This window comes from Gymnogyps californianus, chromosome 1 (genome assembly GCF_018139145.2).
Source record: "Gymnogyps californianus isolate 813 chromosome 1, ASM1813914v2, whole genome shotgun sequence".
NCBI classification, from domain to species: Eukaryota; Metazoa; Chordata; class Aves; order Accipitriformes; family Cathartidae; genus Gymnogyps; species Gymnogyps californianus.
Window position 1 is genome coordinate 182,222,886 of NC_059471.1, and position 15,736 is coordinate 182,238,621.

Here is a 15,736-nt window from a genome sequence, read left to right on the forward strand (position 1 = left end):
TTCACTCATGTGGAATGCTGGTCAAATGTCTTTCTGACATTGATCACTGTGCAAAAACAGGGGAAACAATGAATGCAGCTACGTAAATCAACTTTTCTAGTATACCACTATAGATGTATTATTTCCTCAATTTTAATCTTATCCTGCTACTTAATGGAGTTTCTTAATATTAGTTTCCAAACATGACAAAATATAACAAGATATTAGTTTCCAAGTAATAAGACAAGCTCATTTTATTCTAAAGTACGTACCTGAATTGCCGAATTCATGAAACATGTATTCCCCAAGTTACTAAGGCCACACAGGCCTGGCTGCTCATTGTGTCTTCCTGGCTCTGAATAATCATAATTCTTATAAGCAGTATATGATGGGAGACAATAGTTTGAATTTTTCACACTGTAAAAAAACAAAACATCTTTCACAATGTAAACACGTACTCTATAGTACTTTAATACATACAAGTACTTTATAAACTTAAATGATTAAAAATGTTAAAGTTAACTTCTGTGAACAAGAAAGGATTTTAAAGAAGTATTTAACTTTGGTAATAACATTAATTTCAATTTAAGTCACCTGTGCAAACAACCAAAATCTAATGTACTGCAATAACTGTAATTATTATATCCCTACCCCTTTTTGATAGGAGCAGCTTCACATCTTACTCTATTCTTCATTGCTCCATCAAATTTAATACACTCAGACTTTAGACACCACCAGCAGCAATCAATCATTTACGTCCCTTTTGCATCCTGCTACTGCAAGAGTGAGGTCGGTGGGAATGGGAATGCAGAGTTACAGGTGAAAGCTGAGATTTCCAAGGCCACTGTGGCATAGCTGCCTCACTGCATCAGAGAGTCTATTTATAGCTTCCCTGCTAGGACAGCACAATCCAGCATGCAAATGCAGGAAAGCCTTGAGAGGTAAAAGAATGCGCAAAATGCCTTGTAACAACTTCATTATAAATCTCTATGATGCATCTGTTTGGAGAAACTGGAGAAGACTGAAATAGGTAAAATGGTAAGATTTAAAGCAATTTGTTTCCAGATGAAATCATGCAAATACTAAATATAGAATAACCCTCAAAACAGTAAAGTAAGCATATCCAAGAATACCAGAAAGGCAAAAGAATCTTTTAAGAGGATACTCTGTAATATTACAGATGTTAGAAAAAACAACCAATCAGAAAGGTTAAACTCTTTCTTAAACTATTTTAGGCACTGATCATAATGAAATCTGCGTGATGGTAGCTTTGGCTAAGTTCAAGAGTATTTCTGCAGTCACTAAGCATTACTCACATTAGAAGCAACTTGAATAAAAATTTGAAAGTCAATTGCTAAGAATGGCAAGAAAAAATATGCAGTGCAAAGAATCAATCCTGATAAATAATTGAGATTTATAATTGTAAAAGTCTGAGTATGCAAGTGCCCAATGGTACACTCCAGCCATTATTCCTGAACAGTATCACACTCTTTACATGCAACTGAATTCCAGCTGTCCCCTCAGTGCACAATTACTCACTTTTCATGAATAACAGTTGTTTTGTTTTAATCACAAGAGTTATTGAAAATTTCAAACAGAAGGGGAAGAAAATTTCTCCCTCTTTCGATGGCCTCAGAAATCTGTGTAGTTTATAGCTCCACTGTCCATAAAGCTGCTGTTCTCAAACTTTTATATCTGATCATTTCTTTTTAATAGTTGACTTTCCTATCAGTCCTTCCCTTTTCCATACACATACATTTTTTTTGCTCTCTGGCTTGCCCCCAAACTAGCTAAGTGGCATTGTGTTTACTGGTCATTCTCTATGAAAAATCCCTGTAAACTTAGTTTTGTCCGTTCAGCTTAATCCTAACTTAAATCCTTCACCCTAGTTTACACAAGACACTTTTTGAACTCCAGGGCCCACATACCCTTCAAGCTTGCTTCCATGGTCAATCCTTCCCTTATCACTAGTCCCTGGTTCACCCATGCATGAGAGATCCCCAGGGAAAATTACCTTTCATCTCCCTTTGCAGCTGCAGTCCAGCTACTGCAATCAACCCCAATTCCCTTAAGTTGGCAAGCTTTAGTTCCCCCAGGCAGAAAAAGCACAAGCTTGCCACTGGTGCTAATGCAACCTCCACAATATAACCAACCCCCCGACCCAGCTCAAAAGTGCACAGCAGCAATAGAAATGCACACGTACAGGGTACACAGTAAGCTTCTACTTTCAGCTCTGCTTGCTTCCTACTACTTTCCTCACCTGACTCAAAGATTATGCTTTTCACATGGTTAACAGAAGAGAAATCTCTTTTGGAAATTTAGGATATTTAGGGGTAATAAACAGATTGAATGTAATTTTCCTGGGGATTTTCACTCCCCTTCTTTTTCCTTCTCTGCAGCTTTCCCCCCTTCAGGAACTGCCACCTTAGGAGGGACACTAGAAAGCTAGGAAATACAATTGGTGTCTTTTGGCTATAGTGCATTCATGTGAAAGATCTCTCAAATTAGCTGAGTAACATCATGGTAACTTAATTCAAGATACTTGTAATGCAGATAGATCCCCAGTGTTGGTTTGCTCTAAGGGATAAACTGTCAGAGTTTACTTCTCAAAAGGGAAAGTAATTTCTGAGCTCTTTCATCTTCTGTACTGGCCCACAGAAATACACTTGAGGGGTTTACAGAATATGGTTATCACACTCATCCCGTGACTCAGGTCTATTCACGTATTTTTCTTTCAGGGTTCTGTGATATTTTATCAAAACATATCCAGCAAAATACAGTGCCTACTATGTGCAGGAGACTAGGAGAAGTCTCTTTACAGCTTTATCAATCTGCAAACTTCATTTTTTCTGGAAGAATTATTTTTATTTAAATTACATTGTGCCTCTGCTTTTCATGCTTTTGAGACTGGACAAAAAATAAAGAATTATTAACAGTCAGTAGTAAATGGCTAACAATGGAAAGCAAGTAAAGATGCAAGGCAAGTCTACATAAACTTCATTCAAACAGAAATACCCTAGAAAAAGTAACTTGTGATAGCGTGTCCTGAACCTCCACCTGCTTTTCCTGCAAAACCTTTAGAAAGTTGCCTTTAATGAAGGAACAATGCATGGAAAAGCAGAGGGGTAGTATTAGAATGGGGAGGTCAAGTAAGGGCAATAAGAGGAAGAAAACACTGATGGCTCTTAGAAGAAATTGCTGCTCAAAAAATAAGGCAAGACTTGAAAAAATGAAACCATCTTCAGACCCTTGAACAGCTAGACAGAGTTCCTGAAGCAGTGAAAATGGTAAAGGGAGGTTTCCAAATGAGGTTTTATTATCTGTAAATCTATAAATTTTGAGTTGCATGTGCCATATTTGAAATGACTTATATGTACTGTCTGTATCCTGCCTTTAAACCTCAAAGCAGCTTTCAGATGATGATGAACCCAGAGCACTCATTGTGTAGTTGGAGTTCTGGGAAGTGTGGATTTGGAACAGAGAAGTTTGGAGAAGCATCACTAGCTTTGGAAAGGACACAATTTGACAGTGGAGTGCCATATACCAACAACAGGTGCTGCAAAAGGAATTTGAGTTGCAAGAATGAACCCAGAAAATTAAAAAGTTTGGAACACTTACTGAGCTCCGTAATACTTCAACCACTTTAATACACTGCCAATGTGTTTTTGTGACCAGCCACTTTAAGAAACCCATAATCGGGTTCCATCAATTTTTAGAGATACCTGAAGCAGCAGGAGAGGCCCATGTCAGTACACAAAGACTACTGTCTTTGTTATTGTTCATGATCATTGTCTGGAGAGCAAAAGATAGCATAATCTATTTAAATAAAGTTAAAAAAAAAAAATCACCTTCCTCATAATATTTGCCTATGTGTCAGATGCAACATGAAGAAACTGTTTCTACAGGTGATGTAATTAACTTTTATACTTCTTGAAATAACCGTATAGAAATATACTAAAATAACAAAGCTGCCAGCTGTCTGTCTTCTGACAAGCTGACACTACTGAATGATGAAGCAAGTCATTTTAGGACCCTGAAACAATGGTTACAAATGAAGAAAACAAAACAACTTTTCACTTAATTCCCCAAGCAAAATCCCTGTTCAAGTGGTTTTAATCCCCTCCCCACATAATTTAAAAAATACCATGTGTGACATGAAATGTATTGCTTTATAACAGCAATAAACAGAAATTCCAGTAAGACCTAAATGATGCGTGTCTCTCCCTGCTCTTCTGAATCCACTAACACATATTATGCTAATCCTCCTATGTTATTCTTTCAACAAGATCACCTGTAAAGGCAAAAGAACATCAATGATCAATTATTTGGAATCCTCCATTCCACCAAATGCAAACTCATATTTACAGAAATGAAGGCTTTGGACCTGATAAAATTTGCACAGGCTATTTCTATTATGTAACATATGACTAGCTCAACACACAATAAAATATTTACCAATTTGAGGCTTACTATTACTCAGAACATGTCCTGTATTCGACAAATATTACAGAAATGTGTACCATATAAAGAAACATGATACTTTTCAGAGTTATATAATTTGTACTCTATAGCCAAGCTATAATAATTGCAAAAACAGGCTTGCAACGACTAGCATTTATGACTATTACTACACACAACCTGTTGTTTGCTTTTTCTGCCTTACAAATCAGCTTTGTCAGCTAAAATTGTCTTCAAAATAAATGTTGGTATTTCTTTTAGAGTCACAGCGTCTCATGTCCATATGGAGGTGCCAATGGATTCTGGAAAGCCACAAATGTACAATTTCGCTATTGTACTAAAGATAATGTGCAATGTAAGAGACATAAGGCAGAAACATGAAAATAAATTCCAGGCAAAGCTGACATTAAGTAGTTAATTAAGAAAGTAATGAAAAGAAGATAGCATAAATTAATGGAAAAGAAGTGCTTTCTTAGACAAGGAGATATTTGCAAGAAGAACAGAACATAGGAAGAAACTGATCTTAACCCAGAATGATATAATACAATTAAATACAGAGATATATCTTTCCCTTTACCTTTTGAAGCCAAAAATTCGTAATGAAACAGTATGTACTTTAAAGTACATAGTGTATCAATGGATATGACTTCTCTATCACTGAACTAGTTCATCTTGAATATGTACTCTGACAGAAGTGCTGCTAAAGATTCTCCTGCATTATATATTGTAGTGAATTATAAATTTGTGATTTTTTAAATATTTATTTTAAACTCATCAAAATTGGATTATTGCATTGTAAGGAAAACCATATACTTCTGCACTGAGTATCTGCCTTACGTAACATCCAGATATACAGTGTTTTGAGTTACAAGAGAAAAATGGCTGGTATTTCATAACACTATAGAGAACATGTACCTACTATCTGATTTACAAATGTTTAAGTTACAGTTAAGGCACTTCAAAGGACCAATTCCTTATCAAATCTGAAATTTATATCACTTTCTTTTAAACACGTACTTCTGTTGAAAATCCTCAAATTAGAAAAAACAAACAAAAAACAACCCCAGAATTTTACCTTTAGTTCTAAAAGCTCGCATTTTGGCTCCAAAATAAACCAAGAAATAAAAATAAAATCAGCTAAAGCAAGTGAAGAAACTATCTTTAAAAGCTGCAAAAGCTGGCAACAGGTTTCGTAAGTGCTTCCTAAAAATAACTACAGCATCACTAGGGAGAAGCTAACATTATAAAAAGAAAAAAAAAGGGGGGGGGGGGGGGGCAGAAAAAGAAGAAAGCCTTGCTGACTTGATTTAAAACAGTGGATCCCTAGGAAAAAGTAACTGTTAAGTTTTGGTTTTGGTATTACAACTGTCTTTTGCATAAGCAATGGGGGAAGGAGAGATTAGTTCTCAGCTGGAGGCTCAGCTCTGGTCAAGTAATTTTTCACACAATCATAGATACAATATACTTTTTATTTACTACACATTCACACACAGAGTACAATAGACTGCAGTTAAATACATGGATTTCAACTGTTTAACAGTGAGAGTTGGGGCTACTCACAATTGGTAGAAGCACAAGTGACACTTCACCCCTTAGGAAAAATCACTTCTGATAAATGCAGTATTTAACTGGAAGATATTGTATAAGATATTTAATATTTATGTCACCTTTTTAATATTTAACATCTTCATGTTTGATCACAAAATGCATGTTTGGAAAAATATTTTAAATTTGAATGAATTGTAAGAATAAGCCTCTTCAATTTCCCCCAGCTTGCATTAAAGATGAGTGCTCTCTGGTTTCAAGCATTTGAAAGATGCTCCATTATCTGTTAAAGTGAAATAATTCCATGTTTTTCTATATTCACCAACTTTTTTTACAGTTGTGTACAACAAAAAAAGGATTACACACAAAGTTGGCCACTGGAATATGAAAGCTCTTCTTTTAGAGTTTTATCACATTCTTTATTAAACTTCTGATTTGGAATATAAAGGAGAAAACCCTTAAAAGGGAGAAGCCTCTTTTACTAAGCCTCTGCTCATTGTAATATTCCAGCATACCGATCAGACTGATCTCTCTCAAATCTTCTAGCACTAAGACACAGAAGTTAAGTTGCTGATAATTAACCAATGGCTATAATCACTACGGCAACCATTATAGCTAAAACAATTCACCTGTAGTGGTCTCAAATCAATGTGTGATATCACATATGCTGCTATTATACCTTATCATCAATAAATAAGGGAAAACCTGACCACCATAAATGTAAGTAGTTTATACTTTTTTTGTTGTCCATCTAAATTCAGGCAGGATAATAACAACAACAATGCATTTTTAGCATGATAAACTCTAAATGAAGTCTTTATATATTTTCTTACAATGCTGAACATTCTTTTTAGTGTCTATTCTACTGAGGACTAAGAGTTACCAAACATCTTTAACTGCATTTCATTTCCTGATATCATGCTTTACAATACCTACACTATGAAATAGTGACCAGTAACAATTCACAATCCAAATATTGCAAAACAAATCAAAATCCTTAAGCTAGGAGTTATAAAACATTGAAATTTGTTGATGTCACACTGGGGCTATTAAATTAAATAATGTTTTAAGGTATATTGCTTACTTTCTGTTGTTCATGTTGTTATAATTATTTGATAGAGATGGTGAGATCTTTGGTAAAGTTGAAAAATTGGATGCACCTGGGGACCTTTAAAAATACGAAAATGATCAATTAGATAAAAATGCTGAGATATTAAAAACTATGAAAGAAAGCTAACAAATGAACAATGCATATAAACAAGCATGGAAAAGAAGTATTTTTTAAAAAGTGGGCAAAGCACTAAAAATACTCAGGACATGCAGCCCTCAGAATCCATCTTTTAAAACTTGAAATGCTTCACGGTACTTTAAACTTACATATCATGTTGAAGAAATAGAGCTATCAAAGCAAAAAGCAAACAAACAAAAAACCCCACAGGCCACTGTGCTAAAAAAATTGTTTACAGTTTATAGTATGACTATAGATATTTTGATGTTCTAAAACCTAGAATGTAAAGTTTCTAACATGGAAATTTTATGAATTTTTCATTTAACCACAAATGGATGTTGACACAAGATACAAAAACGATTAAGATACATACTTCAAGGTTAGCTTAATAGCAGCATGAAACCATTTCATTAAAATTGTTTTATTAATATGGTTAAAAAAATTCCAGGATATTATGCACAAAACTAAATAACCTTTAAAAACCTTTTTTGCCAAAAGTAATAGCAATATCACTCATCCCCATTGTTTAAGACTATTTTTAAATACAGAAATACTGATCATTTTAATCACAAAGACCCTCTGAACGTAACAATTAAATACAATATACAACTATCTTGCACTGTGTTTTTCTTTTTCTGATCAAATCTTACAGATAACCATGGAAAAGGCTCTGAATAGTCAAAATAATTTATGCACCTTCATGTGTTTGTGGGCCCTATGCAACTCCAACTGGTTTACAAAAAGCTCCAGCTGTCATTGGAAAGCTTTGAAATACATATCACAATTTTATGAGAAGAAATTCTGCATGCTCAGGATTTTTTTAAGCACCTTTCAAGAACTAAACTCTGCAAGGAGATAAACATTTTTACACAGGGAATTTTCCCGAGTATATTTTCACATTTGTTTTCAACTTCTCATTAATAAACTTTTTCCAAAAGAAAAAATATATCACCACGTCAAGAAAATGTTATTTAATTTTTAAAGTATTCTGACCAAGATTCATAAAGCTTTCCTGTAGATTTCCTTTATCAATCGAAATTCTCTTCTTTGAACATTATCTTCAAAGAAGTAAAATACACAGACTGTGTCCACAAGAAAGATATAAAATTGAAGTTAGTTTAACCCTACTTAAATTCAAGACAAAAGTTAAATTAGGCACATTCATACACGTAATTATTTTAGAAGAAGCTATTTCAACTGAGTCATTTTGAACTGAAATTGAACTTTTCAAAACGAATTTGAAGCTTTTATATAATTTAAACCAAATTCAAATGCAATACATTGAGTTTTTAAATTTAAAACTGTATAATTGTTGTCTAAAAAATTAAAAGAAACCAGAATAAGCTACATAAATAAAGGTCTGGTTTCCACCGAAAACTAAAAATAAGTTAATTTGTTTCTTAGAGAAGATGACAATCAGTAGTTTTACTCTTTGATAGCATTTGCTATCAAATACAAAGTGATAATAACAGGTAAAACAGCAAGAGATTCCTACTACTCTGAGGTGTTCAGTCTTTCTATTTGCTTACGGCTGGTTACATTGCTAAATCCTGTATACGGAGAAGAACAGAATTCATTCACAGCTCTTAATACATTTCAATACTTGTGAAAGAACTTCGTAACAACATTGGCAGAAACCACCCCCATCATTTAAAACAAAAAAATAAGAACAAAACAAGGATAATAAAAAACCCCTGAGAAGACAGTAAGCGCTAATGCTGAACGTATTGCCATACTACAGTTCTGCCTTTAAAATTGTACAAAAAGAATGACCAAAAGTATCTACTCATAAAACAACTGCAATGACTTAGGAATCTCCTAAGACAAAAAGAGTAATCAAATGTGCAACAAAAACTCAATTATGTTTAAATACAAGGTTCTAAGACAAAGTATATATCCACTTAGTAGTATACTAACTTCAGTATGTATTAATGTTACTGTGGTGTTAAAACACTGCAGAAAGATGTTCAAAGAATACAGTTACTTGCTTGACAAAAATAATCAATTTCAAACTCTGGTTGTAAAAAAAAAAAAAAATCATCAGTAAATAGCCTTGTTTCTCACATGCAGGAGAAGAGTAAACCAGATTCTCAACATAGCTAGAAAAACATCAGGAACTATGTAACTGATAACTTTGAAATCTAACTTTTTATGATCTAACAAACAAAACCCACGAAATTATTTATCATAGTTTAGCATTTTAACAGTCCAGCAAAAGACAGGTTAAAAAACAAACTTTACTGTAGTCCTATGCCAAAACAGATGATAACTCACATTAGATACTGACTTCTCTACACACTTCATTAACCCTATGATTAAACTGCTCTATACTTTAACTCCCATAGTGATCTACAGTAGAGACATGAATACAGACATCAGCAAAAACAAATGCAACCAGAACAACTCTTTTCCTCTAATAATCTGTGGGCATCTGCTATAGATTGCCTGAATCAGGATTAAAAAAACCAAGCAGACTAGGCTTCTTCAGACAACTGGAAGAAGCCTAACATTCACAGGCCCTAGTCCTTATGGGGGATTTTAACCATTGTGATACCTGCAGGTGGGACAACACAGCAGGGCACAAGTAATCCAGGAAGGTTCTGGAGTGCATTGATGACAACTTCCCGACACAGGTGACTGAGAAGCCAACAAGGAGAGGTGCTTGGCTGGATCCAATACTTACAAACAAGGAGGAATTAGTTGGGGATGTGAAGGTTGGGGCCTTGGCTGCAATGACCATAAGATGGTGAAATGCAGGATCCTGAGAGAGAGCAGGGCAGAAAGCAGTAACACAACCCTGGACTTCCAGAGAGCAGAATTTAGCCTTTTCAGGGATCTACTTGGAAGTGTCCCATGGGATACAGCCCTGGAGAGAAGAGGGGCCCAAGAGAGCTGGTTGATATTCAAGGACCATCACCTCTAAGCTCAAGAATGGTCCATCCTGACAAGTAGAAAATCAAGCAAAGGCAGCAGGAAGCCTGCATGGGTGAACAAGGAGCTCCTGACCAAACTCAGACATGGAAAGAAAGTGTCTGAGTGAAAGCAGGGGCAGATAACCCAGAAGGAATATAGAGATACTGTGCAATTATGCAGGGATGAGGTCAGGAAAGCCAAAGCCTACCTGGTGTTACATCTGGCAAGTGATGTGAAGGGTAACAAGAAAGATTCTACAACTACACAAACAGCAAAAGGAAGACTAGGGAAAACATGGGCCACTGCTAAATGGGGCAGGGGCCCTGGTGACAAAGGACATGGAAAAGGCTGAGGTACTCAATGCCTTCTTTGTGTCAGTCGTTACCAGTAAGACCAGTTTTCAGGAATCCCACACCTCTGAAACCAAGACCTGGAGCAAGGCTGACTTACTCTCCATGGAGGACAATGAGGTTAGGGAGCACCTAAACACATTGGAGATACATAAGACCATAGGGCCTGATGGGATGCACCAACTGCTGAGGGAGCTGGTTGATGTTACTGTGATGGCACTCTTGTTTATTTTTGAAAGGTCCTGGCTATTGGGAGAGGTTCCTGAAGATTGGAAGAGAGCAAACGGCACTTGTCTTCAAGAGGGCAAGAGAGAAGATCTGGGGAATGACAGGCTAGTCCACCTCATCTCAATCCCACAGAAGGTGATGGAGCAACTAATCCTGGAAACTACTTCCAGACATGTGAAGGACAAGAAGCTGACAAGGACTAGTCAGCATGGATTTATGAAGTGGAAATGTTGCTTAACCAGCCTGATAGCCTTCTACGATAAGCTTATTAGCTTGGCAGATGAGGGGAGAGCAAACGGATGTTGTTTATCTCAGCTTCAGTAAGCCTTTTGACACTGTCTCCTGTAACATTCTCACAGACAAGCAGATGAAGCATGGGTTACAGAAGTGTACAGTGAAATGGACTGAAAACCAGCTGAAGGGTTGGGCCCAGATGATTTTGACCCGTACCACAAAGTCCAGTTGGAGGCCAGTCACTAGTGGTATCCAAGGGTCAATACTAGGTCCTATACTCTCTAACATCTTTATTAATGACCAGAACGTCAGGACAGAGTGCACCCTCAGCAAGATTAGAGATGACACAAAGCTGGGAGGAGGGCTGATACACCAGATGGGTGTGCTGCCATTCAGACAGACCTTGACAGGCTGGAGAAACAGGCAGACAGGAACCTCATAAAGTTCAATCAAAGGAAATGCAAAGACCTGCACCTGGGGAGGAATAACCCCAGGCACCAGTACACACTGGGGGGGGGGGGGGGGGGGGGGGGGGGGGCAGGTGACCAGATGGAAAGCAGCTTGGCAGAGAAGCTCCTGGGGTCCTGCTGGACAAAAAGCTGAACATGAGCCAGCAATGTGCCCTTGGGCCAACAACCTTGTGGGCTGCACTGGCAAAAGCATTGCCAGCAGGTCAAGGGAGGTGATCCTTCCCCTCCACTCAGCACTGGCGAGACACCCCTGGAGTGCTGGGTTCACTTCTGGATTCCCCAGTACAAGAGAGACAAGGACATACTGGAGCAAGTCCAGTGAAAGGCCACAAAGGTGATCAAGGGATTGCAGCATCTGACCTATGTGGAGAGGCTGAGAGAGATGGGACTGTTCAGCCTGGAGAAGACAAGGCCCCGGAGTGACCTTATCAACGTGTCTAAATACCCAATGGGAGGGAACGAGGAAGACGAGCAAGACCCTTCTCAGTGGTGCCCACTGAAAGGACAAAAGGTCATGGGTATAAATCGAAATAAATGAAATTCCATCTGAACGTAAGATGATGTTCACAAAAAAAAAAAAAAAAAAAGGTGATAAATTGTCACTTTTTTTACAGTGAGGGTGGTCGAAAACTGGAACAGGTTGACCAGAGTGGCTGTGCAGTCTCCATCTCTGGAGATATTCAAAATACGCCTGGACATGGTCCCGAGCAACTTGCTCCAGCTGCCCCTGCTTTGAGTAGGGGGACTGGATGAGATTATCTTGAGTGGTCCTTCCATCCCCAAGGTCTCTGATCCTGTGAAGATGTGGTTATAATCATGCTAATGTATAATTTAGTATTTTAAAGCAAGCTTTAGTATGTTTAACCTACTTCAGTTTAGACTATTCTCTTCTTACAAAAGCCAACTAATTCAGTTAATCATACTTCTCTGGGGGGTGTGCATGAAAGGTTGATATTTTAACATTCAGCAATCAAAAAAATTTCTAATGTTCAGGGCATGCAGTTGTTAAGAGTTTCTCAACCCTGCATTAACTGATATTAATGAACATGTTTGTTAAACTAACTTGAAAACGTCTGTTGTACATTACCAATGTTTGATGTTTACCCACAGGGGCTCAGACACATGGTTACCACAGTCTAACAAGTTATTATGCATCAGCAAACGGCAGTCCAGCTCTTGACTGGCAGACAAGCTCTGACAGCTCTTGCTTTTACCATTTAAGACATCAGAGTAAGTCCTCAGTTAGCTCTATTCTCCACAATTATCTTTCTTACAGCAAAGTCAGTAGAAAGGCACACCTATCTGCACATCAACTGCTTCAGGGAAAAAAACGAGATTTTAAATCTCTTGGTTAAAGATGATACTTTTCATTTCAGTAGACAAACATAGTTTTTCTTTTGAAGACTCATGGATATTTTTTCCTAAAAAACTTGGATACACAAGCATTAAATTATTTCAGAAAGGATAGCTAAGCATCTTTTATTCTCCCCCCCCCTTAAAAACATTATGGGATCCAGCTCAGAAACAAAAAAGAATCAAGTAAGCACCTTTAGTGTTTTTCCAAGATAAAAAGGCATACAGTTTTGAACCAGAAAAAAAATTATGAAAAAAATCTTACCATGTGACAAATATTGTAAGAAAACATTCATTATTACAAGGAGAAAAAACTGTGAATGTGTACAGTCTCAAATTTTTGTATGGTCAACCCCCCCCCGCCCCCAAAACAATGTATTCCCTCTTACATGCAAAAATTGTTAAAGTTAACAGCAGACCATCTGTAAATTATGCAAAGTAGCCAGCTTTTTGATTAGGATGATTTATTCCACAGTGAACTCTAAAGAAACTGGATCAGAATGAAATCTGTTATTTTTATTATACACACAGATGTATATTGATAATTAATTAAAAATTCTTAGTTTTTTACCGTATAAGAAGCATTTTTGAAGAATATGATGGATGAATAGACAATACTTGTTTACTAAGTTTTCTAAGAAAACAGCAAACAATACTTTTCTAAAATTAGAATGAAATAAGTGTCTAGTTAATACCTTCTTTGTATGTTTCTCTAACTTGCTTTTATATTTGCATATAAACAGGTAACAACTTCTTAACAGAAAACTAATAGAAACCTTGCCCTGGCTATTCATTTGGTAATTTGTGGAACTTCAAAACTTAAGCTCGTTCCTTCTCCTTGTCTCAGATTTTACAATCACAGACTGGATGAAAGGTTTTAATTGTTGTACAGTTTTTCTTGAACACAAGTAATTTGATTTTGTAGTACAGTTGCTTAAGTTACTTGAACTACAACCTTAGATTTTTTTTTTTTTGGTATCTTAGTTTAAAACATCCTCTTGATGATAGTAAACCATTCAAATAGTGTTGGTTGGTTCGTTGTTTTTCTGCCTGTGGAATAATCTCCCGCAGAAAGATACAGATATGAAAAAAAAATTTGTCTGAACAGAGATCACAAATCTTCATTCAAGGACTGGGATCAGCAGCAACTAAACTACCAAAGCAACTGGGTTCTCCATGTTTGGATGAGTTTGTCACATGTATGACATTGGGGAGACAGTTATTCACAGAAAAGTTAGTATAACAAAACTTTCTGCAGAACTGCCCATTAATGCTGAGTAATATCTATTTTGGGAGCAGATGACAATAAAGACATTGCAGGAGAAGTCACTATGAGCTCCCTAGAAAAAGTTTCACAGAAACCAAGCTTCCTGAGCAACAAACATCCCAGCAGCTGATATAAACAGTTGATACAAACAAAACCTCTCAGAGAGCCAAAAATCCAGCTATTCCTAAGCCTGACTGACCCTGTGCACATTTTAAGAATGTACACCACATTCAGATAGTTCCAGGCAAAAAAACGCCAACACACAAACACTGTAAACAGCATTAAAGTATGAGACAATAGCAGATATCATTAAACTTTAGTGGGTTTTTTACAGTGGATGTTGCAATTACTTCCAAAATTCAGTAAATTCAGAAGACAGAAGAACAGTACACATAAAAGAAATCCAAAGACTGACAAGCTTGGACATAGAGCTGAAATTCTAAGTTGCACAGCAGGGTCTCTGCTCCTATATAAAAAAGGATCTCAAACTTGAAATAATTTCTTCCTAGTTTCTTCAGAAGAAGAGACAATTATGATGATAATCAATATTTTCACTTGTACCAATTCGCTATACTTTTAAGAGAAATAGAACTATAATTTTCAAAAGTGTTCCTTCCTATGCTGAGGTCCCAATTTGGCCACTTCCAAAGTAAATATGTTCTTTTCTTGCAGTAGAAAAAGATGCTCACACCTTTAACATGTTTGTCATAAAAATCTGCCAACGTTCATCACCTGCAGTAGGAAGAAAGAAAAATTGCCAAAAGAAGCAATCAATACAAAGATTGCTGTTATGCTTCCGCTAACAAGAAAGAGGCAGTGAAAATGTGCAGAACATCTTACTACCTCTCGTTTTCAACTGTCACAACACAGGTTGTGCTGCCATTCAGACAGACCTTGACAGGCTGGAGAAACAGGCAGACAGGAACCTCATAAAGTTCAATCAAAGGAAATGCAAAGACCTGCACCTGGGGAGGAATAACCCCAGGCACCAGTACACACTGGGGGGGGGGGGGGGGGGGGGGGCAGGTGACCAGATGGAAAGCAGCTTGGCAGAGAAGCACCTGGGGTCCTGCTGGACAAAAAGCTGAACATGAGCCAGCAATGTGCCCTTGGGCCAACAACCTTGTGGGCTGCACTGGCAAAAGCATTGCCAGCAGGTCAAGGGAGGTGATCCTTCCCCTCCACTCAGCACTGGCGAGACACCCCTGGAGTGCTGGGTTCACTTCTGGGTTCCCCAGTACAAGAGAGACAAGGACATACTGGAGCAAGTCCAGTGAAAGGCCACAAAGGTGATCAAGGGATTGCAGCATCTGACCTATGTGGAGAGGCTGAGAGAGATGGGACTGTTCAGCCTGGAGAAGACAAGGCCCCGGAGTGATCTTATCAACGTGTCTAAATACCCAATGGGAGGGAACGAGGAAGACGGAGCAAGACCCTTCTCAGTGGTGCCCACTGAAAGGACAAAAGGTAATAGGAACAAACTGAAGCACAAGCAATTCTATTTAAATATAAGAAATTTTGTTTTACAATGAGGGTTATCAAACACTGGAATAGGTTTTCCAGGGAGGCTGTGGAGCCTCCATCCTTGGAGATGTTCAAAACCTGACCGGACAGAGTCCCAAGCAACCTGCTCTAGGTTACCCTTCTTTGAGCAGGTGGGTTGGACCAGACAGTCCCCAGAGATGCCTTCCAACCTCAACTATTCTGTGAT

The 15,736-nt window shown here is 37.4% G+C and overlaps 1 protein-coding gene across 7 annotated transcripts in view; it reads right to left on the bottom strand.

The window, feature by feature from the left end:
- USP15 (ubiquitin specific peptidase 15) overlaps nt 1–15,736 on the bottom strand; it is a 70,701-nt gene that overhangs the window by 20,992 nt on the left and 33,973 nt on the right. For 2 of the 7 annotated variants that reach the window (XM_050914480.1, XM_050914566.1), the window contains exons 7-8: nt 7,067–7,150; nt 252–396 (exon numbers count right to left, since the gene is read on the bottom strand). In XM_050914480.1, the coding sequence (XP_050770437.1) occupies nt 252–396; nt 7,067–7,150 (229 nt within the window). Of the gene's footprint in view, nt 1–251; nt 397–5,897; nt 6,266–7,066; nt 7,151–14,588; nt 14,758–15,736 lie in introns of those variants that run through there. The other 5 variants (XM_050914644.1, XM_050914744.1, XM_050914699.1 and 2 more) reach the window with 5 other exon arrangements.